Source organism: Sycon ciliatum, chromosome 8 (genome assembly GCF_964019385.1).
Source record: "Sycon ciliatum chromosome 8, ocSycCili1.1, whole genome shotgun sequence".
In the NCBI taxonomy this organism is placed as follows: Eukaryota; Metazoa; Porifera; class Calcarea; order Leucosolenida; family Sycettidae; genus Sycon; species Sycon ciliatum.
This window is the reverse complement of record NC_088650.1, coordinates 8,856,013-8,881,750: the sequence shown is the minus strand read 5'-3', so window position 1 is coordinate 8,881,750 and position 25,738 is coordinate 8,856,013. Positions and strand designations below refer to the sequence as shown.

Genomic DNA, 25,738 nt, shown 5'->3' with positions numbered 1-25,738 from the left:
AGTGGTTAAACACTGGGTGTAAGTTGACTACTTTTTTTCAAATTCGGCTTCAGGTCCCCCCGAAAGGTCAACTTCTAGCCAAAAAAGTACGGTGTTCTGGCTCCAGGTACTGACCAGGCTAGCAATGGACTTGCAGCAAAGAAGCATTACGTGTGTGTGTCTGTCTGCCTGTCTGTCTGCCTGTCTGTCTGTGTGTGTGTGCGTATGTGTGTGTCTGTCTGCCTGTGTTCCCACGTGGTTGATATCATCGCATGCAGGCAGAGGACAGCGATGAGAAACAGAAGGACAGTGAGTTGGACTTCTCAGACGATAATGAAGAAGACACATTGCCAGGTGAGTTTGCAGACTGCAGGGCGTTTCAAAAGTACAGTCGTCTGTTTAAAAAAACGTTAGGCCAGTATCTATACCACATAAAATCTGGGATCACTTTGTGCACAAAACATCCGAATTTGGGTTTTTGTTATCCAATCGCTTAGAGTAGTTGGGAGTCCATCCTTAGAAAACTATCATAAAATATTATGAGAAGGGGGGGGGGGCAGGCTGGCTGAGCAATGATCTCGAAGGCATCATCCTATATGCCTAGCAGTGCCTTGATATTATCTAGACTATACCATGCATACACCATGCATACACCATGCATACATCATGCATACTTCCTCCGCGTCATCGAAATTGTCGCAGTTTGACTTTTGATATAAAACGGGGTATTTACTCACCAGCACTCGTACCAGAGTCAGGGAATGGGATAAAGGCGATAGTCATCAGTATAGGGTGACGGTAAAGTTCTATTTTCTGTTATTGGAAGCTGGAATTTTTGAACTAGACGCAATTTCTTCGCTGATGTCGCTGCGATGGTAGTTTCGACTCGCGGAGATCAGTCAGGCGTTGCAGCCTGCACATTTCTCGTGCTTATGGCCATTCACTCAAGCCTCATCACTGTTTTACCTTAGCTGGGGTGAGAATGACTTCGTGGAACAAGTGGCAGCGCTTGGAGAAACATCGAGGGGTCAGCAAACTAAATGCCGGCAACAGCGATAAAATTTGTTGGTCTGGCTGAGACACTCAGTACATGACTGTACCTGCAAGAGCCGTGTAGACTCTACACGTAGTGCTAGTGTAGTAGTGATGCAAGCGCAGGTGCCGTACCATGGTGTAGATCTACCAGTGATGCTGAAAAAACAGGGCGCGCTGGACGCGATAGTACACTTACCTGAGCTGCATGAGCTGTGACCAAACAGCTAAAATAAATGGGCATGCCACGGCTAAAAAAAAGTTCATTTCAAGATCGAGCCGGTAATCAACCGACCTCGCAACGATCGTGTATTCTTACTAGGCTTCGTTGGTGGTGAAGTAGAAATCATCCAGAGCTAGCAGACGACAAGCATAGCAGCTCTTGTCCTGTGGAGAAAGTCAAAGCGTTTGAGATGAGGCGCGACCAACTTTCAACCTTCCTTGAAATATTTCGGAACGATATTTTTGCGTCCATTGACATCAGCGACGACGAGGACTTCACCTCTGCATGAAATCTCTCAGTCCAACTGTCCTGGAACGTTACTCTAGTCTTCAGACTATCATACTGTGTAATAAGTTTTGAATGGCTTGGCTTATGGAGTTGTCAGTAACAAGTGACAAGTCACTAGGCAAACTGCGACAATTTCGATGACGTGGAGGAAGTACATCATGCATACATCATGCATACATCATGCATACATCATGCATACATCATGCATACACCATGCATACACCATGCATACACCATGCATACATCATGCATACACCATGCATACATCATGCATACACCATGCATACATCATGCATACATCATGCATACATCGTGCATACATCGTGCATACACCATGCATACATCATGCATACACCATGCATACACCATGCATACATCATGCAACACCATGCATACATCATGAACAATCTAGGCCACTAGTAGTAACAGTTAGTAAGCAGTAGTACATGTACCACTGCTGAGGCTACGTTGTGTTGTTTTCCTGTGTGCCTGCAGATGTCGGTGGAGCAAGGAAAGCGGACGGCGCTGGTGCATTCGGTACGTTCGTATTATACACATACTTTGATCTTGATCTGATTGTGTGTTGGGATTGCATGCACATCTAGCAGTGAATGCCTCCTCGCGGTATCACTGGCTGGGCTGAGTAGTGCTGGGAGTCATTCACTTCACTGTGCTCATGTGCACCATGTCCTATTGGACCATGCCAAGCTGTATGCATTTAGAGCCTAGAGGCCAGCTGTTGAACCGTAGAGTATCGGTGAGGCTTATGTTTCTGGTGTCCATCCATCCTGATGGCTGGCTTGTCATAATAATTATTTATCAGTGTGCGAGTGCTATTTTTTTGGATAGGAATTTAAAATGTTGCCATTCCCCGGCATCGAGCTACCAAAGCTGAAGATGTTTTCAGGAGTGGCAAATGAAATGAGTAACTCGAATATTGTGCAGCTTGAGATTGTTTTCATTGCTGCTACGTCTACCTGTAAATACACAGGTCTCATCAAAGCACAGCAGATGATCAAACAGCTACGTGAAGAACTCGACGCGGCCAAAGGCGAGCAGGATTCCTCCCAAGAGGTGCAGTCGCTGAGGGCAGAGGTCAAGCAGGTAGGAATTGCAGCACTGGTTGAAATTGACCTTCAGGGGTTATTGTACAGACGTGTAACGTATTGAACTCGGACATGAATTCAAGGAAATGAGGTACTGTAAAAGCCATATATTTAACGAAGTGCTAACTCTAACGAATTAACGAGGAGAAATCTGTCGTTAAAATAGAAATCGATATAGTACTGTCCTATTGAGCGTTGAGAATGAGTGAGAATCGTTACCTTTGGTACACGTAAACTAGTCAATTTTGGGAAATCGTTATATATGCGCCTTGTTAGAATAATGGCTTTTACAGTAGTACCAGCTTAGGAGCCCTACAGGCTCCAGTTAGAGATGACTTGCTAAATACCTATAATCTCACATATCTCGGGCCTGGTTTAAATCTGGTTTTGGAAAATTGGTTTTCATTGCTATCAGGTTCGGCCTCATTTTCTCTGTGCTGCGCTGATAAGTCCACGAAGGACGAAACAGTTCTGTCCGCAGATTGAGTAATCTCGCATGTCTTGTAGAAAGGACACTTTGTTTTCTCTTGCCCATGGCCATGGCGTGACTGCCAAGCACATGGTTTACGGTGTCTTTTATGTTATCCTCTAACGAATGGCACATTCTTACACTACCCTGGACTGGTAAGGAAACAAAAGAAACGCCATGGCAAAACAGTTAGTTAACTGTGGTGGCTGCCAACTAATCCACAGTGCTGGCAAGGTGTTTTTTGGGTCTCCCGGCCAAAGATGTCAGGTCTCTAGCCTGTGGTGTACCCACCAAAAGTACAAAGTGCGAAAGAAAATTTGATGTCCACTCCATTGTTGATTCCCACTCCTTTAATTAATAATAGGAATGAAAATAAACGACGCTTTTGTTGTACCTGCGGCTGCACGTGTTATCTCTTCGTCGTAGCTGCTGCTGTATTTGTGTCTCTGTGTGTACATGTGGTTGCACGTGTTGTCTCTTCGTCGTAGCTGCTGCTGTATTTGTGTCTCTGTGCTGCTGACCCGTACATGCTGCTGCGCTGCTTTGTTGCTGACCCGTACATGCTGCTGCGCTGCTTTGTTGTTGACACGTGCACCTTTTTGTGCTGAGTACACCACCTTTTGTGCTGACGAGGGCACCAATTTCTGATATCATGTTTTCCTTTTGCCATGTCGTCGTCAGTTGTCAGAGTCAGTTGTCAGACGTTCGTTGTCAGGGTCAGTTGTCCGACGTTCGTCGTCAGTTGTCCGACGTTCGTTGTCAGAGTCAGACGTTTGTTGACAGTCGTTAGTCATTCGTTGTCAGTGTTAGTTCTCCATTATGAGTTCTTCCATCGCCGCTTGAAGTAAACTATGAAAAGCTCTCTCTCTAGCTCTAGAGAAAAACCACTGACTAGTTTGTTTTGAGGTGTGGCGTGGCGAGGATAGAAGAGGCAGTTCGTTCTCAACCTTCCGAGACGACATTTGGCGCCCAACTAATCGAACCCACGACCCTGAAGCTCGTCGCTCTCCGGCCGGTGTTTTTCGTTTTCCTCTTCGCGTTCTCGCCATGGCTCCGCTTTGCTGCGTCTGTTCAACCCTTTCCTAGATCCTCGGAGCTCCTACTCAGGTGAGCATGCCTTTGTAATTGTCTGCTCTGCGTAATGTGTTGCAATGTTGCCGTACCTTGTATTCGATTTCGAATTTTCAAATAATTGTTTTGCGTCGGGTGACTCGGGTCCCTGCAGGAATTCCGTGGAACCTTGTTCTCTTGTGTTCGAGTGTGTACTCGTACAAGTGTAGTCTTGCTGCTCGTTGGAAGTTCGCCCCGTTGTGTTAGTTGTGCTCTGACTACCCTGTACTGTACTGTTGTGTATGAAAATTTCAAACTTCTGTTCGTGCGCTACTCGTTCGAATCTGGAACTTGTGTTTGCATGTTCGTCGTGCATTCAGCATGGTTAGCTTTGATCTCGTCTTGTGTTGTGCACTTGTGCTTGTCACGGAGTTGCCGTCGGACTGCTCCGATAGTGTGACTGTGTCGCGTGATTTGTTTAGATGTCCACCTGAACGTTCTCGAGGTGCTGCCTCGTATGGAGTCGATCCATATTGTTTTGTTTCGTGTTTTTACCGTTTTAGTAGTAGTTTCTCCATGTTCTGTGTACATGGTGTAGAGCGTTGTCAGGCTCGGTCATGCACTGTCAACAAAGTAGGAAAGCTGTTGGCTTCCGGTTTGGTGGGAGGTGTGAACTTCATGTAGGATTCTCGTTCTTGATCCAGGTTGAATTTTTTTTGTGAGCGTGTGGTTTTGTAATAATTGTGTTTCGGCATGTGGGTTTCTCTAGTTCGTCTGGGTGGGCTTCTGATCATGGTGAGCCACGGTCTGCTTGGTGGTCTGCAGGAATCCTGCGTTTTTTTGTATCGGTTTGCCTTGCGGGTGTTATGGTTTCCGGGTGTTGCTGGTTGGCCCTTGTGCGTCGCAATCGGTCCCTGACAGTTTCTTTTCTTCAGTTTTTTGGTTTTGCGAGCGGATATACTATAAGTTCCGGTTTTTTCAGGTTCAATCCCTGCGGTTTTTTCAGGTTCAATCCCTGCGGTTTTTTCAGGTTCAATCCCTGCGGTTTTTCAGGTTCGATCCCTGTGGGTTTTTGCAGGGTAGCGCCCTGTGGTTTTTCTTCATTATCTTTTGCGTATTGGTAACCGATTTGTTTGTGTGTCCTCAATGGTGTCCTCACTGATTAATTGCTCCTGTTTCAGTCGACGTGTTCTTCCTGGCTGTTCTTCCCTTCCTTCGTGTGCTTTTCTGATTTTTGGTGATGGCTGAGATGTTTGCGTCAGTCCTTCTCTCTTTCTGTGTGTGTCCTGTGATTCTCGGAGTTTCTGTAGCGCCATCGGTTTTCGGACAGCCGGCCAGTGTGCGTCCTGCTGCCCCAGTCTTCTTCTCGGTCGGTGCGTACTGTCGGTCTCGCCGCTCCTGGAAGCGTCGCTGGGTCCGTCGGCATAACCTGTTTTCTCATGCATTTGTACTTTTGTTTTGTCATGACTGGTGGATGGGTGGCGCACTAGGTTGGTTCTGTTCTAAGAATAAAAGATCCAAAGGGACAAACACAGGTCGAACAGCTCGCCAGCCGGGGTCCTCTGCAAAAATCTGTTGCTTGCAGGTTCCGTTGATGGTGCACAGTTTTGTGGGGCTCCCGACTGGTGTTAACCCTCCTGGCCTACTCGTCATGCGTTCAACAGTTGTGGCCCACCTCTTTTGTGTTTTATTGTCGCCTGTTTATGTTGCTTCATATTTCATTTCCCCTGTCTTTCTGTCTTCTTCTCCGGTCTGTCTCCTTCCGTTTTTTATACACTTCACTTTTGCTTCCATCCACAGGAGTGGATGTCTTTTTTTGGTAGGGGATAGTGTTGTACCTGCGCCTGCACGTGTTATCTCTTCGTCGTAGCTGCTGCTGTATTTGTGTCTCTGTGTGTACATGTGGTTGCACGTGTTGTCTCTTCGTCGTAGCTGCTGCTGTATTTGTGTCTCTGTGCTGCTGACCCGTACATGCTGCTGCGCTGCTTTGTTGCTGACCCGTACATGCTGCTGCGCTGCTTTGTTGTTGACACGTGCACCTTTTTGTGCTGAGTACACCACCTTTTGTGCTGACGAGGGCACCAATTTCTGATATCATGTTTTCCTTTTGCCATGTCGTCGTCAGTTGTCAGAGTCAGTTGTCAGACGTTCGTTGTCAGAGTCAGTTGTCCGACGTTCGTCGTCAGTTGTCCGACGTTCGTTGTCAGAGTCAGACGTTTGTTGACAGTCGTTAGTCATTCGTTGTCAGTGTTAGTTCTCCATTATGAGTTCTTCCGTCGCCGCTTGAAGTAAACTATGAAAAGCTCTCTCTCTAGCTCTAGAGAAAAACCACTGACTAGTTTGTTTTGAGGTGTGGCGTGGCGAGGATAGAAGAGGCAGTTCGTTCTCAACCTTCCGAGACGACACTTTGGACGTGAATCGGGATCTGTGCTTGTGCGCAGTATTGACTGGTGACTCTGTGTGTGTCATACTGACCAACCACCACAATCTCAATCCCTTGACAAGACATGCAGAATCCCTGGATTTCTCTCAAAATCCCTGGATGGCACGAAAACAAGTGAAAAACAGCTTTTCTCGCCCAAAAAACGTTCGACTCTGCAGATCTGCAGATCTGCGTACAGCACAGTTCGACCCTGTAGTGCAGTTTGATCAGTCGGCGCCTGTCTGTCACTTTGTCAGTGCAGGTCTTGCAGGCTAGGCATGTAATGGCCAGGTCTTGAAAGTGCTGTGCACAGTTTGAAGTGCGAGTGAGCACCGTACATACATTTGAAAAAAGTTCAAAAAACCGGGACATTCGGGGAGAAACCATGGAGTTTTCAGGAAAATCCTGTATCAGAAAAACTGTGGTTTTTCCGGGAGTTCGCTTAAAATCCCCGGGACCCCGGGAGGAGTGTTGATTTTCCGGGATTTTCCCGGGAAAAACTGGAGGGTTGGCCAGTATGGTGTGTGTGTGTGTGTGCGTGTGCGTGCGTGTGTGTGTGCATGCATGTTGCATTGGTTGGTCTGTTCACGGACTGTGTGTAGCTTCAGTACGAGAAGTCGGTCTTGGCTGATAAACTGGACGATTCGGATACGGAGAGCCAGGCTGTGCCCACTGTGCCACTAGCAGCCTATCAGAACCTGAAGGAGTCGCAGGAAGAGATCCTCAGTAATGTCCAGAAGCAACTAGCTGCAGCACGACAGGAGCTTGAGGTACTGCTTGTGCTGGTGTATTAAAAATTAAAAATGCTAGCTATCGTAGTGCTGACTTGTAGAAGAAGAGTCGTGCATTACAATTTCACTAAGTAGTTAGTAACGCAAGCCAAACGTAACCTGTGGTAACATTTTTCTGGATATTATTGACCCTCCCCTTAAAAATCAGTTCTGGGTGCTTATGTTTACTTCAAGCATTTCTTTCACTCCACTCGTGCTCCATGACCAATTGGCAAACATAGCACGAGAGGGTTGATAGCCACCAACCATCATCCAGGCAAGAAATGAAAGAAGGATAGAAGGAATGTACATGGGTTCAATTCAGACAAGCTGGCACCCGGGGGATGTTGGATGCACTCACAGCCCATTGGGTATCATTTCCCTTCGCACGCGATGCTGTTTATTTCTGAAAAAAACGTTGGTCCGTTCCATTTCCGATTTCTCAACACCTAAAAACCCCTGATCCTTTCGTCTCCATTCTGTATGCATCAGGAACGCGAGCGTGAAAATGCTGCTTCTTCGCCGATACTGGAGGCCGAGATCACATCACTCCGAGACAAGCTGTCGGTAAGGAGTTCAGGCTGCATCTACGTATACTGGTACAGCCGTCCCTCTTTAATCCAGCACGTGTCTTTATAAACCAGCACCCTCTATAAACCAGTATAACTTTCAGCAACCAAAGTGCTCTCCTTTTCATGCACATTCAGATTTGTTAATCCCGTACCCTCCCTAATCCAGCAGAATTTCCCTAGCACAATTGGCGCCGCATTATAAAGGCACCCCTGCACTACAGTGCTGCGCGATGATATACGATCTCAAGCTTGCACCCCGCGCCAGTTTGCATCTCAAGTGTTTGCAGCAGGTCCAGGGGCAGCACAGCACGTGGCGTGGCGATGACTCGTGTGATCAGAGCTCACTGAGCAGCACTGGTACTCCTAGTCACCACGGTTTCCAGTGTGCTGCCACGGGTTACCAGTGTGCTGCCACGGGTTACCAGTGTGCTGCCAGACTAGTGTGTCAAAACAATACAATAGGTCAGCACACGAAGCACAGAAGCCAAATAGTTTCAACTATGCCTTTCGTACCATTACTTTTCAAGTCGAATACAATGGTGATTAACGTCACAGCAAGCAAGTCCTGATGAAAGTTATGGTACGGAAGGCCTAGTCGAAACTATAAGTATGGCCTCTGTGCTTCGTGTGTTGGTTTGCTTCCATCCAACCAAGAATCTATTCAATACAATAAGTCCAGTGGAAAGCGAGTAAGCTTGAAGGGAACATTGTGTTGTAACCAGCCTGACATTCGCCATGAAACACTCTATCAACCGGAATCTCAAAACAGAACACAGCACAGGGTGTGCTGCACTGAGCTGTGGAATGCCTTGTGCAGTTTTATTAGCTTTCAAACTGTGTTGAGTGTTCAAGACATTTGCTTAGATTGACGTCGGTGTGTGCGTGGATGTGCATGTAACTCAGACTGTGTTTGTGTGTTGGCGTATGCTATGTGTGTGGTGGTGTATGCTATGTGTGTGGTGGTGTATGCTATGTGTGCGTCTGCACGTGCTGATTTCTGTGATTTCTGCTATCCGTGTTGTCGACTGGGTGGCAGAATCAAGACGAGGAGCACAATCGTGTCATCCAGCTGTATCGGCACCATATCCTGGCAGCGGCCAACGGATACATCCATCCAAGCGTTCAGGATAAGCTCGCCGCAATCGCACGGCTCCGTCAGACTAGCTCACCCTGAAGCTGAAGCTAGAGCGGAGCGTAACAGCAGCACGCTCACATGCTCCTCGTAGCGATAGTTCAAGTTGCTTCCGTTACGCTCAAACTTGGCTAACACACAAAATGAGTACCCCGTAGTCTTGATTTCTATTGAAGTATTTGTTCACACTACACAGTCTCTTTGGTACTTGGAAGTAGCACTTAGACAAGTATTTAATGTTAAACCGGAGTCGACTAGTTGGTTAAGGTGAACATGCTTCATTGTACCGATCTTTGCCTAATAGAGAACAGAATGGTGTTCGTTCTTACAGTACAGAGTGACACAATATGAAATGGAGTACGAGAGTCGTATTTAGCTCAGCCATGATGCGCTTCATTCAGATTTCACCCATACTCTTACTAATAATAATAATAATGCATACCCAGCTCGCATGCAGCTTGTATAAAATAATAGTTGAGGTCCATGCATCTGCCTAGCTGGCCTGGGGGGCATTAATCTCTCTCAATTGCCTTGAATGCTGCATCCGAACACAAGTTCATGAGCCATGAAGCAGCTGGTGAACTGGTGAACTGCTGTGCAAGATGTACATAACCCATGGAGAGCAGCTTGGTGGAACTACACCTGCATTCTTTATCACTACACTCACTCGCTCGCCCAGCCTGTCCACGGCAAAGCACAGCTAGCCTAAGACTTACTCTTCACGCTGCGCCACTGTACCAGCAGGCTAACAGCATACTCCCCGTGGACGGCGAACTGTCTCAGTATTCAGTAATGCCTGTTAAGATGATGATGTCACTATCGAGTTGATACTGAACATGCACATGTCCCAACTCGCTTCACTGGAAATCATGATTCTTACCAGAAATGACTTCTCAGGTGAACCAACAGTGCAGTGATCAGGGCAATGCAGACACTAGCAGGGCAGTGTTCAGGGCAATGCAGACACTAGCAGTGCAGTACTGAGGGCAATGCAGACACTAGCAGTAGAGTTGTATGGTATCTCTAGAGGTTAGCAGTGACGTTAGCAACTATAAAGAGGACATATATACGGGGTGGGCTCAAAATATGGGAACAAGCCAAGAATTGCCACTGGTGTAGGAGGAGGATGGCGGAATCGCCACCAGAGTAAAAAAAGAAAAATAGGACATCTAACACGGGACAGCTGTCAGCAGTGGCACGTACGTACACGCTTACACACACTCACACGCACACACACACACACTTGCATACACACACACACACACACACACACGCTTACACTTACTTTCATTCGCACACACACGCACCGTACATACACACACATGGCATGGCATGGCGCTGCACATCGTCCTACCATGGTGTACGTGGCACGGGAGATTGTTCAGGCCATGCCGCACCAAACCCGTGCTTATGGAGAGCTTCTTGCCGTGCAGTGAGCGGAGGTGCCACTGGGGAATTGAACGCTGTGCCGATGCTGCTGACCGAGTGCTGAGCTTTCTCAAGAGTGTCAACAGTGCTGGCTGAATCCAGACTGTGCGGTGTGTTGTACAACAGGGGAACAAACGCAATGCGCCCTGAAGACCATGCCTGCACAGCAACATACCAACGCACGCGCATGCACACACACATGCCCCATGTACGCCGAACGCGAGAGAAGCTTTCAACTTTGCAAAAGCATTGCATGTACAATTGTTGTACACCCGCAGATGTTTCTCTTATAGCACCGATATCAGACAAGATCTGAATGAAACAGATCAAGCACCGAGATAACTGCCCGATCCACATTACTGACACAGCCATGTGCATTAACCCCCCAATCCACATTACTGACACAGCCATGTGAATTAACCCCTAATCCACATAACTGACACAGCCATGAGAATTAACCCCCAACGCACACCTGGTCTACACCACTTGGAGCACATCGGAATAGGACAGCCAAGACAGTCACCTATGCACACCCTACGCTTGCTGGGGTAACCAGTATAGACAGCACGCTGCTTTGCTAGAAGCAGACACTAGATGCAATGGCACCTTGAAGTGAAATGGGAGTTACTTTACCAACCGGCCTCGGCAACTGAGCACTGGGAACCCCAGCACCAATAGACATGCCAACAACCTCACACGAGCGCCCGCCCGCATGCAGACACACACACACACACACACACACACACACACACACACACACACACACACACACACACACACACCACCACCACCACCACACACACACATATGCCCCCACACACACACGCACACACACATGCACACACGCACACACACATGCACACACGCACACACACTTCACAGTCACAGCAGGCCAACACAACCATTGCAGCAGCGGGCAGAAGGACAAGAAGAACGTCAGAACTTACCACCGACAGGAGCGCCCCACTTTCGACATCATTCTGGAAGGTAACCACCTCGGGTGTCTCACCGGTTCGACCCCGGACAAAGCCACTGTTGGTAAGCACAAGTGAGCGTGCAAACACAACACAAAGCATACAGTGAAGACAAACTGGATGGTGGTGGTACAGTGTGTATGCAAGTCAGTGAAGATGGCAGTAAAGACTAAAGAATATGCGCAAGTCCGGGAGGAATAACTGGATGGTGGTGGTACAGTGTGCATGCAAGTCAGTGAAGATGGCAGTAAAGACTAAAGAATGTGTGCAAGTCAGGGAGGAATAACTGGATGATGGCAGTAGAGAATGTGTGCAGGTCTTGGGGAAAGTTACTTGATACACAACTCAGGTACTTGTGCAGCTACACACGAAACCGGATAGCCTGGCATGGCAAGATAGTGCCTCTGGTTGCTGCACTACATCCAGCATAGTCACGGATTCACTACACGCCATCTGGCCTGGGTCACTCGGAAAACTGATCACCTTGAATACGTCAAAGCGCAAGAAGTGGATCATCGCCTGTCGGTCTGCATCTTGTGAGTAGGGTACCCTCTCAGGCAACGGCAGTTAACTCAAAGGTGCACAGGAAACACAATGGAAGTATACTATGCCAAGCAGAAACATGCTAGACGTGGAAGGTGTTTTCATTGCCAGGAGCACCCACAACAAACCGTACCTGTATTGGCTAATCTATTATTTGCAATGAAGTGCAGACAAAAAAACGCCATCCATAAGTTTGAGGATTTGAAATGAATACCGGTACTTCGAAATGGGAAAGGCAAAGCTAGAAAGTGATAGCGACTTCGGTGATAATTTCGTAGGAAAAAGTGCTTCCCACACTGGAGCTCGCGCTTTTCCGCCGACTTGACACTTGACTGACTCACGAGCGCGAGCACGAGCTCCAGTGTGGAGAGCAAACAGTTTCCTATAGAGGGAAACTTGTGAATAAATCCACTGTAAGTGTATGAATGTGCCCACAGCATGCCTTACCAAGGTAGCACCTCCATGACTGGCTGGCTTGTGGTGGTGAATATTGCCACAAGGTCTCGTCCTGGAGAATCAGCTGCACTCACAAGAACAAAAACAAAATTCAAGATGCATCCCCAAGAGCTCTACACACAAGAACAACAGACACCACAGGGTATTGTATATTAAAAGCCTGTCTCGTATAGAAACCTGTTTTGACTACAAGCCTGATTTTCAAGATGCACTGTCGGCACATAAGCCTGGTTTTAGTGTTGACATGCATAGAAATATCGGGTTTGAATAGAAGCCTAGCACAGACAATGACTTCTACAGGACTAAGCCCAGCTTTAATACACGACACTACGGTACCGGTAACAACATTCGAGATGTGTTGGCAAGAGCTGCACTCACTATTATGTACTGGTGCATCATAGGACAGTTGTCAGCCTATCACAGGTGTGGGATACATCAAGAAGCAGACCTGAAGCAGACACTGCCTATGATCATTCACAGCACAACAACTATGCACTAGGAATCAGAACAACACAACGAGAGGAAAGACAGTACCTGTGAAGGTGGCTGCAAGTCGCTCTCCCGATGCATCCCACGCCAGAGACTGGACACAACCGCCAACACTGGAAACAACGGCAGCAGCAGCAGCAGCATGACGCAAGAGCAATTCAAAGACAAAGAGCAAAACGTGAGCTAAGCAACACAACCCGTGCAATGGCGGTGCTGAAATTGGTCTTCACAAAACACAGGTGGGGTCTTTCAACGCAAGGTACATGTCCAACCTACAACCTCGGAGCACAGTCTCACAGGGGAATAGACTGGGGTGCATTCCAAGTGATCTCCAACCTGCCAAGTTTATACATGTACTAGGTATGGCTGACCCGCAGCAGCAGAGCATTGTATTCATAACAATCTGTTTACGATTTGCGTAAGACCCAGTGATAAGCCTTCCGCATCCCATATGAACACCAGCACTCTCTCGAGGATCAAGGCGGGGATACAGCTCCTAAAGGTCAGACTCGCCACAACGTGGTTGTCAAAGACCGAAAATCCCATTCGCTGCATCCATGTTTCCCCTACAAGACTTGCCGAATTAGCTGCTTCACAAGCATGCCGTCAATCAGTCAGGATGTGTTCTTGGAGCACGTGCCTGAAAAGACTAGTGTGTGAGTATCAGGGATCCACTATTACATTGATCGTACTTCAAATGATATTATGGGGAAAACCTAGTAGATGTTGTACTGTACTAAACGGTCATGCGCAGACATTCTAGGAACTACAGCACAAACATCGTACTCCACCATACTTACGTTACGGGCTCGTCCATGTCATTGGCAGCAGCCATCTCGACAGGTGTCAGATCGACACACTTGATAGCAGTGTCTGCTCCACCAACACGTCTCGTTGACTCATCTGCCGACTCTGTGTCAAACAAGAAGGAAAACTCACTTTTGAGCTAAAGGTAATGGAGAAAGTGTCCTATAAATATTACTTGACCTCTAGCCTTTTCAAACCCAATTCAGCCCAGTCTGATTTAGGTTCAAACCTGATAATTCAGTCAGGCACGGGCTTTGAACCAGGGTGTCTGTACATTAATCAATGCTAAAGAAAAAGAAAAACTCACAAACCTGAACTAAAATCAAACAAACCCGGCCGAAAAGTAAACTTCATTACGGATTTAACCTCAAAACAAAAACAAAAAACCGACCTAACACATGAGTGATAATGGGTAGACAGCAGCATCCCCGCCACCCGACGGTCTGATAGCGGAAGACCGATTGCGCTCTCTCTCTCTCTCTCTCTCTCTCTCTCTCACTCTCTCTGTCTCTGTCTCTGTCTCTCTCTGTCTGTCTCTCTCTGTCTCTCTCTCTCTGTCTCTCTCTGTCTCTCTCTCTCTGTCTTTCTCTCTGTCTCTCTCTCTGTCTCTCTCTCTCTGTCTCTCTCTCTGTGTCTCTCTCTGTCTCTGTCTCTCTCTCTCACCTGTTTTACTAACAAAGAATGTGAGGTAGTAGAGTGCTGGATCATCAGCCATGGCAAACACCAGTACATTGCCATCGGGACTCCAGCATGCGGCCTGCAAGTCACAGTAACATGAAACAACAGGAACAAGAATGAAGACTCGACGCAGTCTGGTGCAACAGGCAAAGGCACAAAAAATCTGAGCACACATGCACACACGTGACCCCCCCCCTCCCCCCAACACATACACAATAGTCATACTAACCGTACACGGACACCCCCCCCCCCCAAACACACACATAAACACCGACACTCCCCCCCCCCCCCCCCCCCCCGATACCTACACACACAACCTCACCCCCCCCCCCCCCCCCTCCCCCCACACACACACACAGAGGGAAGCTCACCGTCACACGACCAGCGAGGTTAGACCAGCGTTCGCACGTGAAGCAGCGCGTCTCCCAGACTCTGAACAGCGGTGACGGAGTGGCCGTCAGTAGTCGGGACATGCCCGTATCCGATATAGCCGATGACCAGGCTAGTAATGACACACCACCGCCGCCATGACGCGTGATCGGTGTACCCGTACAATCCGGAGACGTCACATCCCATATCTGCAAGCAGTGAATGATGGCGTAACAACATTTGTACAAGACACCAGCAGGGTAGCAAGGGCCTCCACAAATACTTGACAATCGCAGTGGCTATGGTATTTCAGCAGACACATGATCCTCGCGACGAAAATAATGCGAATAAACCAACTCTCCAGGAGTTATCATTGTTGACATGGGGGATGGAAGATTGAAATTTCAGAAGAGGGAGCTCCGACTGATTTAGTTACCCGTAGAAGCCTACTGAAATGCTGCTATTAGTAACAGGAGAGCTAGCACAGAACACAGCGTTAAGATGTCGCGTATTAAAGCCGGGCTTATTCCTGTAGAAGCTGATGTCAGGGCTAGGCTTCTATTCACACCAGGTATTTCTATGTATGTCGACACTAAAACCAGGCTTATGTGTCGACAGTGTATCTTGAAAATCAGGCTTGTATTCAAAACAGGCTTCTATATGAGACAGGCTTTTTTTAATTATGAGACACTACGGTAGCTTTACTGTACTTCCGGGGGTAGCATATAGAGAGAACTCACCATTAATGACGTATCTGCCGGACTGGCTGAAGCGAGAAGACGACCGTCACTACTCCAGGCCACGGACGTCACTGGTGAATGTCCATTTGAGCACAGGTGCTGGGGATGAGGTCTGGAGTGATAGAGAGACAGCACGTGCAGAGCATAAATGCAGACAGGTGATCAAAACCTGAGCCTGAATCAGTAGTGTGTGTGTGTGTGTGTGTGTGCGTGCGCGCGCATGTGTGTGTGCGTGTGTGTGTTCAGAGTTTTCTTCCTGGAGGTGCCATGCACCGAGGGGAGACATATTTACTCCCAGCAAGTTGGAGTCTCAGCAGTGACTCATCACGTACCGAGGGGCGCCAGGATGAGATCGAACCTGCCACACGACAACGCCAGTCTGACAACCCACCGCCAGTACACTGCCAGAATACGGTCTGCACAGGGAGCAGAGAACACAGCACAAAGAACACCATCTCATGTATAGAACACGGAAAAAGAGGGAAAAATGAATGGAAAAAACTCACAAAAAGTCCACAAAGAGACAAAAATCTTCTTATGACTGCGCATTCAGCTTTATTTATCTCTATATTGCAAAACTCACAGGCAAGAAACAATGTTCTACCAGCGGATACAAGCTAGTTTGCGCTGAAGAAGAAAACAACACAACTGAGGATCGCAGGACAAACTCTCCAGGTTTGGACGAACATTGTGCGCAACCCCACCATATGCTGACAGTGTACAATACGAGTCGCATGGAAAACTGTCATTGATACAGGTACGTTGTCATGGTATTAGATAAACCTTGCCTGTTCAAATGTGTTGTTGGTTGGCAGCATGTCCTCCACCTTGTTACATGCTGTCAACCAACAACAGGTATAGACCTTATTCGATAACGTGATTTTTGGACTCGCCTCCAGGGATTTGTCATAAGCTAGGGCACGCGTACGAGAAACGAGTGGCAAGAAAGGCCCAGTTCGTACAAAAGAGTAGTAAAATACCGGTATTTATCTACTCCTATGTTCGCACACAGAGTCCACTGTGCACTGAGCGCAGATCTCTTGCCACTCCCTGGTTCCCGGGACCCCGGTTCACGTGATTGTGACGTTTATCGAATAAGGTCTATATGTGCGTTGTTTATTGTTAGATTGACAGCATGAAACAAGGTGGAGGACACTGTGTTCGGAACCGTGGAAGGTTGTAGTAAGGTTTACTGTTTCCGAACACAGTGTCCTCCACCTTGCTTCATGCTGTCAATCTAACAATATGCGTGAACTATAACAAGGTTTATCTAATACTAGTTTTTGAACTAGTATTGGGTAATACCATGTACGTTGTTGTACAGAACCACCATAGAATCGGCTGCGCGACCTCTAAAACCAACAAGCCGAAGAGGACCAGCGTCGTGAAGGTTGCGTCTGTTTTGTAAACTGGGTGAGAGGTGTATACTGGGAATCCAGGATTTAAAACAGCCATGGACCAAACTTTTATTTGGTTCTCACGAACTCAATTACTCAAAGTGTGGCTCAGGGTGTTAAACGAATGATCATTCGCAAGACGTATCGGTTTGAACTGGTACATGTACATGTACATCTGATTCATAAAGAATTTCAAGTGGTGGCCTGCTGGTGGTGTGGCCAAAGTAGTGTAAAATGAGATTGTGCAAAGTATGGAGAAGAAGAGCCTCACTTCCACGCTAGCGACGAGATTCTCTTCTGCTCCGGGTGCTTCAGCTGCTGCATCCTCCCAGTGCTGAAATGTGGACAACTGCATATAGCAGACAAACATACATATACATGCATGCGCACACGCATGCACACATACACACATACACACATACACACACACACACACACACGCACACACACACACATACACATACACACACACGCACACACACACACATACACACACACATACACATACACACACACACACACACACACAAAACACACACACACACACAAACAAACAAATAGAGACATGCACGCATACAAAGCCAAACGAGGACAGATTCCCACTCCAAAATGGGGAGATGCTTGGTCCAGCGACTGCATGGCTTAAAAGATTAACAACTAGTAGCTTGAACTTGGCTGTTGAGGTAATGTAATCATGGAAAAAAGGAAGAACAAAAATGTTACGAGATATGACTAACTGTCCACCAATGTAACCAGATCATATACAGTCAGCTAGTGCGACAACATGGCACAAAACTGACAAGGTGTACTGAGACATTCTGGTAGCTAATTGACTTGTGAATGATGGCTGATTTCCACTGGGTAATGAATGAGTAAAGGATCAACACCTGATCTCAAACACCATCTCGGAATGTACAGTGCTGCTCAAAGAAATCCAGTCGCGTCACTCAAGTATGTGCCGGGCGTTGCGCAGGACTAGCCCTACCTGCGAACACTGGGCTGCGAAATGGTGCAAGGCGCAAACTTGAGTGACGCGACTGGATTTCATAGAGGAGCGCTGTACATTCTAAAACACATCTATGGCTATGTTTTCAAGTGGTCTCTACTAGGGCTCAAACAGTTAGTCCGATTAACCGGTTGCAGACCCGTTACGAAGAATTAACGGTTAACCGATAAAGATAACGGTTACGCAGTAACTTTTCAGTCAATTTTTCAAGTATCAGGTCGTTGCAAAGTGTGCACTTTCGCGGGCTGTCGCACGCGTACGCAATTTCTGGGCTGTCAACTCGGTCATATCTGGTCTCTTGGTGTGAGAGTATGTATGAATGAGCATGCAAGAGAATGTACAAGTGTGCGTTGTACTGAATAGGGTACATTTTTGAATAAGTATAGTCAAATATACGGTCAAAAAAGAGTCCGCAGGATTGCCGTGGCTTATATGTTATAACCGGTTAACCGACCGTTAGCTTAGCAGTTAACCGTCAGGGGTAAAACCGTGACCGTTTGAGCCCTAGTCTCTACACAGAGCTGTGATCTGACAAGCAGGGCCTACACATTATACTCAGAGCTGTAAAATACTCTTCACCCAAAGTCAGAGGACACCTTTCCCAGACACCTGATACATGCAATATGGTTTGACCATGAATCAAACGCTTTGGAAATATAGACTCGGGTGGAGAGCCAAGGATTAATTTATAGAAAATAAAAAGGACCAAGGAACTGCAAAAATAGGAAATATACTTCAGTCTAACCTGGATGTTGCAGTAGTCTGCATCTGATACACTTGAACAAGGTTGTCCTGTAAAAGACACGCACACACACACACACGCCCAGACATACACACACACACACACACACACACACACACACACACACAAGCGCAAACGCACACACACATAAACGCACGCACATATGGTGGTTCCAGTGTTACAATGTTGGTCAGCCTGTGTGTGCCCCCCCCCTCCTTCTCCCCTCCCCCCCCCCTTCTCCCCCTCCCCCCCCCCCCCCCCCCCCCCCGATCAACAGAATATACTGTATTTCCCCGAATATAAGTCGCATCTTTTGCACTAAACTTCAAGAGCAAAGAAGGGGGTGCGACTTAAAATCGAATGTAACATCCTGCTGGTGTGGATATACTGAAACAATATGGCTCAGACCTGAAAGTGAGGATGCAACTTATAATTGAGTGCAACTTAAGTTATACTGGGTGAAATACGGTAAGCAGAGCGCAGAGCGGAAGGAAACTGTCAGTCACTGTACCTTTCTTGCAACTGCTAGTCGGGATGCGTGTGGATGCCACTCCATTGCACGCACCGGACATGTTGCCCTACAAACGTAGAAACACACACACACACACACACACACACACAGAATGTAGAAAACAGCTAGCATGTTGTTTGGACGAGGGGCAGGGGAACAAACACCACCACTACCACCATCATCAGCAACAACACCAGCAACACCAACACCACCACCACCACCACCACCACCACCACTACCACCACCACCACATTAAGCTGTACTCTGGCATAACAATGATCTGCTTTTCTAGTAGTGACTGTGATGAATATAATATTTGCCTGTACATGTAGGTTGCATGGTATGCACTAACTTTGGATTGTTCCATTCACTTTTCCGGACAACCATGGAATTTTCAATAAAGTTCTTTGAGACCTCCGCCAATAAGACCTCCACCACCAACACCACCACCATTATCAGCAACATCGGCAGTGCGGCAGTGCGGCAGTGCGGCAGTGGTTACATTGGCTGTGCACATGCAGACTTACCAGTGACTGGCACCGGAGAACTGGGCTAGTAGCTCCTCACCGGACATCTGTATTACAAGTACAATCAGCAGTGTACCATACGTGCACATGCACATACACACACACACACACACACACACACACACACACACACACACACACACATCAATTCCACGTCGGTCGAGCACATCTAAGCAAGCGTGTTGCCAGCAAGCGGCAATTGCTCGAATGAATGGAAGTTTGATTGGAGAGTTGTACCACTGACTCCCTGAATAGCTTACAGCACTGTTCCAAATGGAGCGCATTGTCAACACAGACTTTATGGCAGAAAAAGTAGACAATTTTCAGGGTGACAGGCACTTCTGGTCAGGAAAGTTTGTTCTTGTTAATTTTGGTCAGTCGTAAGTTCTCAGCAGAACAATCAAGGTTAGAAAGAATGCACCTGTGCATCTGACCAGACAAACAGAACAGATGTGTGTCCACAAGACAGACCGTGTGCTCAGCAGTGCCATTGTGATGCCACCCGCACACATTTTGATGACGAAATGGGCACTTTCAGGCCACCTCTGGTGCTTTTCAAATCTAAATGAAACAGTTCAACGGCCATCCCGTCCTACACCCACAGGTTAGAACTTAGAACACATCCTGTGCATCCGGTCTGTACAACTTATGCGATGACATCATCACACCGACTGTGATGATGTCATCACACATGCCTTGTATATCGGGGCTCCGCTGTACTGGTAATAGCATGCAACCAGACTGAACAGTTCCCGCTACTAGTACTCCAGCAGTACTATCGGTACTCACCAGTAGATGTGGATAGAAGGAGCTATGCAGGGCGGAGAACGAACGCGCTGCACCCAGCAGCAGTACTGACATCTTCGACGGCCATGATACCTGACCTGTGCACGAGGTGACGAAGAAACGTACAATTTAAAAATGCATGCTACACGAAACATCATGTGACCATTACTACACACAATGCACTGCAATACGGATGAAATCCTAATGACTACTTCGAAGTACTTGCGCTCCATTATAGATGAAATTCAAGTGATTAAAAACAACATTGCCAAGCATTGTACCCGGTTTTCCTCACCGTCAACTTTGTGCTCCGCTAGCGTATCCAGCGCAGCCAGTACACCAGAATTATACCTACAACACAACAAAGTACATACATACACACACACACACACACACAGACACACACACAAACACACACACACACACAAACACACACACAAACACACACACACACCTCTTTTTCGGGGGCACGAACACACACTTGCCCAATGTCAAAAGTAGCCACTACCACTCAAAAAATGGTGAGAAGGGGGGGGGGGGGAGAGAGAGAGAGAGAGAGAGAGAGAGAGAGAGAGAGAGAGAGAGAGAGAGAGAGAGAGAGAGAGAGAGAGAGAAGGAGAGATAGCAGACTGAGAGGATAGCAGTATGCGTAGCAATCAGGTACTTCAAAGTACAGTGAAACTACAGTCTAACACGCCTCCAGGCTCCGTAAAACCAGTACTCTATATCCAAGGGCAGGCCTGCCAGAACCGATCTGGTTGGTCAGGTACCGGACCAACTTTATAGCCACCGACACGTGTTTTCTACTGTGAAGGGCATCCACACCCGCGGTGCCATAGCATACACAAAGTATAAAAGGTCACAAAACTACGATAGCTTCCAGCGGTCCTGAATGGTCTGCTAGTAGACAGGGTCCTCAAAAAATTAATAGTAGAATGATGTGAAGACTCCGATGCAGCATCATAATGGTAGAGAAATGGTGGTTAAATCACACCTGGCAAAATGGCAGTAAATACACGCCTGCCCATACACCGCTCTCTAAGCTGCTAAGTTCTGGCAAAGAGCGCAAATTCCCTCACCGCCATCATCAGCTGTGCATGGCGCGCCGGCGCCCTATTGATACATGGCTGGTGATATTGACATACATACCTGGCTGGTACATCAGTTAGCGCATGACACATAGTCAAAGACTGTGGCAAGGCGACAACTATAATACAGGGGCGTGCTCGGCCCCCCAACTAGGGGGGTGCACGGGAGCCGAGGGGAGCCCCCCGGCAATTTTCTGCAATTTGTTTGCAACCTTTCTTGAATTTTAGAGCATATTTGCATACATTACAATTGCCTTGGATCAGATTGAAAATTTTTTGGGGGGGGGGGTGCACGTGCCCCCCGTGCCCATCGCCGAGCACGCGCCTGTATAATATTGTAGGCTCAGATTGCGACATTCATTTCGTCCCCCAGGATTCATCAGGCAACCTTGGACCTCTTCAGATGGAGCTTGATATAGACTTCGCAGCTTAGAGAGTGTTGTTTGGGCAGGTGTGTGTTTATCGCCATTTCACCAGGTGTATGTCCTACCACCATTTCTCTCCTCAAATATTGTACTTTTAATAGATCTCATAAGAAAGTTGGTTGCTCTCCACACTGAAGCTCGCGCTTTTCCGCCGCCTTGGCTTGACTGACTCCTGACGGAAAAGCACGAGCTCTGGTGTGGAGAGCAACCAACTTCCCTGTGAAATCATCGCCAAAGTCGTTACACTATCTCGTACTTTATATCTCATAACACCAAGAGTCCATAAACAAGAGTGTGCAACGCCACATAGATGTCTGTCACGACTCGTGTTCAACATTACGTCATTTTCATGTAGCTGCGCATGCAGGCCGGCCGCGACATTCGCTACATGAAAATGTACATGAAAATGACGTAACGTTGGAAACGAGTCGTGACCAGACCCTATCGCGCGTTGCGCACTCTTGTGTATGGACTCTTGATAACACGCACGCTATATGAAGAGCTGAGATGCAAAACCCGATAAACGCCAAATTTGAAAAAATGTTTTAAATCAAAAAGGTCGAGAGGCACAAGCAGGCAAAATTTCACATTCAAAATCTGACTAGAACCATTTCAAAACTGGAACCCAAATTCGGATTTAGATACCGACCGCACATAAAATGAATCCTTTTTTCGGCCATTATCCGAAACATCCAACCTTACCACGCATTGAAGGATTTCTTGGCGATGTTCACATCCTCAGTCGGCAGGAACAGGGCGTCGGACGAATGCTCAAACAGGGGGGATTCCCCTACTTCCACCTGGATGTCTAGTGGGCCGTACTAGCATACACATAAGCAAATACAGTCATCGGCAACGTGAGTTAATTGCTGCAACCGACTATCGTATTTGCAGGAATAGTGTACACTTTAGGTGCGCTATTTCAGGCCCCAAATCGCAGGTGCGCGCTATACATGTACTCCGAATATTATTATTATTATTATGAAATAACCCAAAGGCAATATGCCTATCGAGGGGTTCATTTGATTGAAAGAACAGTACTACTACTGGTATGTACAGGGATTGATGAGGAGAGAAACGGGGAAAATCAACTGCAAGGTGGCGGAATTCCGTTGATTGAATAAGCGTGGTTAGCTGTAAATTTCCTGAGGACAGCTTGAACTTATAGAGCGAGCATTCCGATGTTAGACTGGGGGGTAAACAGTTCCATAGAATAGCAGCTCGGAACATATGAGAATGCGTGCACTTCAAAAAGAAGTGCAATGTATCAAAGTGATGCGAAATTTGCCACCTCTGAGTTTCTGACCCTGCACAAGCCATAGTCATGCATTAGTGGTGTCTTGTGCCAGCCACACTGCTAGTGCAAGATGGGTACGAGTCCCCATAGGTAGCACATGCATTATACAAAATTAATGTACAAGTTGATAATTCTATTTATAGAAAAGAAAAAGGACCAAGGAACTACAAATTACGCTATAATGTCCACTAACACCACCAGTTACTAAACAATCAGCTCATACGATAACATCGCACGGCACTGACCGACGGTACTGACGTTCTACAACTAACTAACCTGTAGTTCCTTGGTCCTTTTTCTTTTCTATAAATTAATCCTTGGCTCTCCATCCGAGTCCATTCTTGATAATTTTATGATAACTTTGTCAATGGTCACATCATAACACTGTCTTTATATTATAATGCCATAATTTTCTCACATTTCGGCTGCGCATTATACTCCAGATATACCTTGAATAGCCAAAACGTTGGTCAAAAAAGGGTGTACACTTTATACGCCGGCAAATACGGTACATGCATTGCACTAATAATAGTAATACGTCACAGGAACAACGCAAGGCTCCAGCCAGGGGGCGGGGGGGGGGGGGGGGGTGCAGCGCCTCCTATTCTGAAACATGTAGCTCACCACCCTACTCGTTTTTTTCAGTTTCCAGTTCCAACCAATGCCACTATACCCTATATACATTCCGCACATACAGATGGGCTTAGAAGGCATGCGTTTTAATTTCATGTGCAGCCTGGCATACGAAATATACGAAGTCAAACAAGCGAAAGAACTATTTGATTTACAGTAGCACCAGCTCTTCAGCACGGCCCTTGTACAACAACACAGGTCTGATGTGCATACATGTGATTTACCAGGGGCGTAAGGCCGCAACCACACTACGTAAAAATCACAGTACAAATTGTCATGCATATCTCAGTACAAGTCGGTACACAACCACACTACACTTTTCGGTCTGCATAGATGATGTTTTCACGCAACCAGCATGTGACGTTGCCGTACCAAAGCGTGTGCCATGCGCTGGAAAAGACCGGGAAATTCAAAAACAATGCTGATGCTGATGCTGACGTACGACGACCAGGTACAAAAAAAGTTGCACACAGGAGATGGAGCGCGAAAACGACAAACGTGGCTTTCTACAGGGGTGCACCGGTTGCTGAAAACCTACAAAGCGCATTTTGTATTTCGGGCGGGTCGCCATGACGATTTCTACTGTAATGCCGTTTGTATGTGATTTTGTACCTAGTGTGGTTGCAGCACAAGGCCCGGCATGAATTTAAAATGTGACTCCCGGCTATCTGCTCTCTTCATGCCTGGTTATACTATCAGTCCACAGCAGTATGGCACTGTTTCGGCAACAGATATAATACCTGTTGCCAGGCATGCCATAAGCCAGTCAGTCAACGTCACTGCTTACTCATGGGGAGTATGTGGGTGTGTGTGGGGGTATGACTGTAGACGGCATGCACAATGCAAGAAAAAAACATTGTACATTTCAGCTCTGGTGGGGTGTATCGTGACAACAGTGGATTTGTATTTGTTCGGAGCTCACACTACCCCTTGGTATGCCAGGTCTACTTATAACACATTCACGTTTCTCAAAACACAAACTGTGAACGGGCCTCATACTAAATCCTAGCTGAACAGTGGCACAGTGTACCTCATCTGAAGCTGCTGCGTCTTCTTCAGAGCACGTCACCCAGGTACACTGACGCTCACAACGCGTTACCTCGCCACGACCGGGCGGCGCAGCTGCATTCGACAGGCTCGCCATGTTTACGAGAGGAAATGAGGGGTCCAAATTTCAAGACGAGACCAAAATGCGATGCGTGTAAATACCCAATATCAACACTGCGAGGTTGCTTCAGTCCAGTCCGCGCTCCTACTACTTTCCCTCGGACTGTTGACTTGAGCAAGACAGGGAATTGAGCTGCCAATTATTATCTTTCCTGCATCAGTAAAATCTACGACACAGCTACATGACACAGGGTACAGGTTTCAAATCTTCAAAAATCTCAAAGTTCCCGGTCCCGGGCAGAAGCATTACGTCATTATAGCCTCGTGATTTAGTCACGTGATAAAAAACACCCAGCATTGAATGCTGGGTGTTTTTTATGCACTCTTGATGCTATGCTGGGGGATTGCTGGGCCAGCAATCCCCCAGCGCATAGCATCAAGAGTGCATAAACCATGTAAACAGTTTATGGACTCTAGTCTTGATAGCATGCAGCACACTGGTCAGTGGTTACAGACTCAGTGGTCGCGCATTTCAAGAGAACATTGACTTTGTACATGAACATGACCTCCGAGCTTATTATTTTTACTCTTGTATAACGATTATGATAAGGTGCTAAACCAGGGAGTCTACCCTACTTGTACGACTCCCTGAGGAAAGTACAACTACACATCCTTTCGGCACTCTAACCCGT

General features: G+C 47.1%; 2 protein-coding genes and 1 long non-coding RNA gene across 6 annotated transcripts in view; 2 read left to right on the top strand and 1 right to left on the bottom strand.

Moving 5' to 3' along the window:
• LOC135823235 (ankycorbin-like) overlaps positions 1 to 9,597 on the top strand; it is a 24,151-nt gene extending 14,554 nt beyond the window's left edge. For all 4 annotated transcript variants that reach the window (XM_065336088.1, XM_065336087.1, XM_065336086.1 and 1 more), the window contains 6 exons: positions 258 to 333; positions 2,018 to 2,059; positions 2,514 to 2,626; positions 7,172 to 7,339; positions 7,832 to 7,906; positions 8,948 to 9,597. In XM_065336088.1, coding sequence (XP_065192160.1) covers positions 258 to 333; positions 2,018 to 2,059; positions 2,514 to 2,626; positions 7,172 to 7,339; positions 7,832 to 7,906; positions 8,948 to 9,085 — 612 coding nt within the window. In that variant the 3' untranslated portion in view covers positions 9,086 to 9,597. The remainder of the gene's footprint in view (positions 1 to 257; positions 334 to 2,017; positions 2,060 to 2,513; positions 2,627 to 7,171; positions 7,340 to 7,831; positions 7,907 to 8,947) is intronic.
• Positions 3,952 to 6,252, top strand: LOC135823237 (uncharacterized). Its single transcript, XR_010554632.1, has 2 exons — positions 3,952 to 4,204; positions 5,449 to 6,252. It is a non-coding gene; the product is annotated as an uncharacterized LOC135823237 (long non-coding RNA).
• Positions 9,598 to 9,806: 209 nt separating the features above from the next.
• On the bottom strand, positions 9,807 to 25,289 carry LOC135823236 (aladin-like). The gene is made up of 17 exons (XM_065336089.1): positions 24,970 to 25,289; positions 22,712 to 22,830; positions 20,792 to 20,847; positions 20,500 to 20,594; positions 19,711 to 19,757; positions 19,184 to 19,250; positions 18,676 to 18,722; positions 17,196 to 17,273; positions 15,860 to 15,943; positions 15,528 to 15,639; positions 14,790 to 14,996; positions 14,404 to 14,497; positions 13,734 to 13,845; positions 12,979 to 13,046; positions 12,436 to 12,508; positions 11,419 to 11,503; positions 9,807 to 10,630 (listed from the first exon to the last, which is right to left on the bottom strand). The coding sequence occupies exons 1-17, from the start codon at positions 25,081 to 25,083 to the stop codon at positions 10,394 to 10,396; spliced, it is 1,695 nt and encodes a 564-aa protein (XP_065192161.1). The 5' UTR covers positions 25,084 to 25,289; the 3' UTR covers positions 9,807 to 10,393.
• Between the last annotated feature and the right edge of the window lie 449 nt (positions 25,290 to 25,738).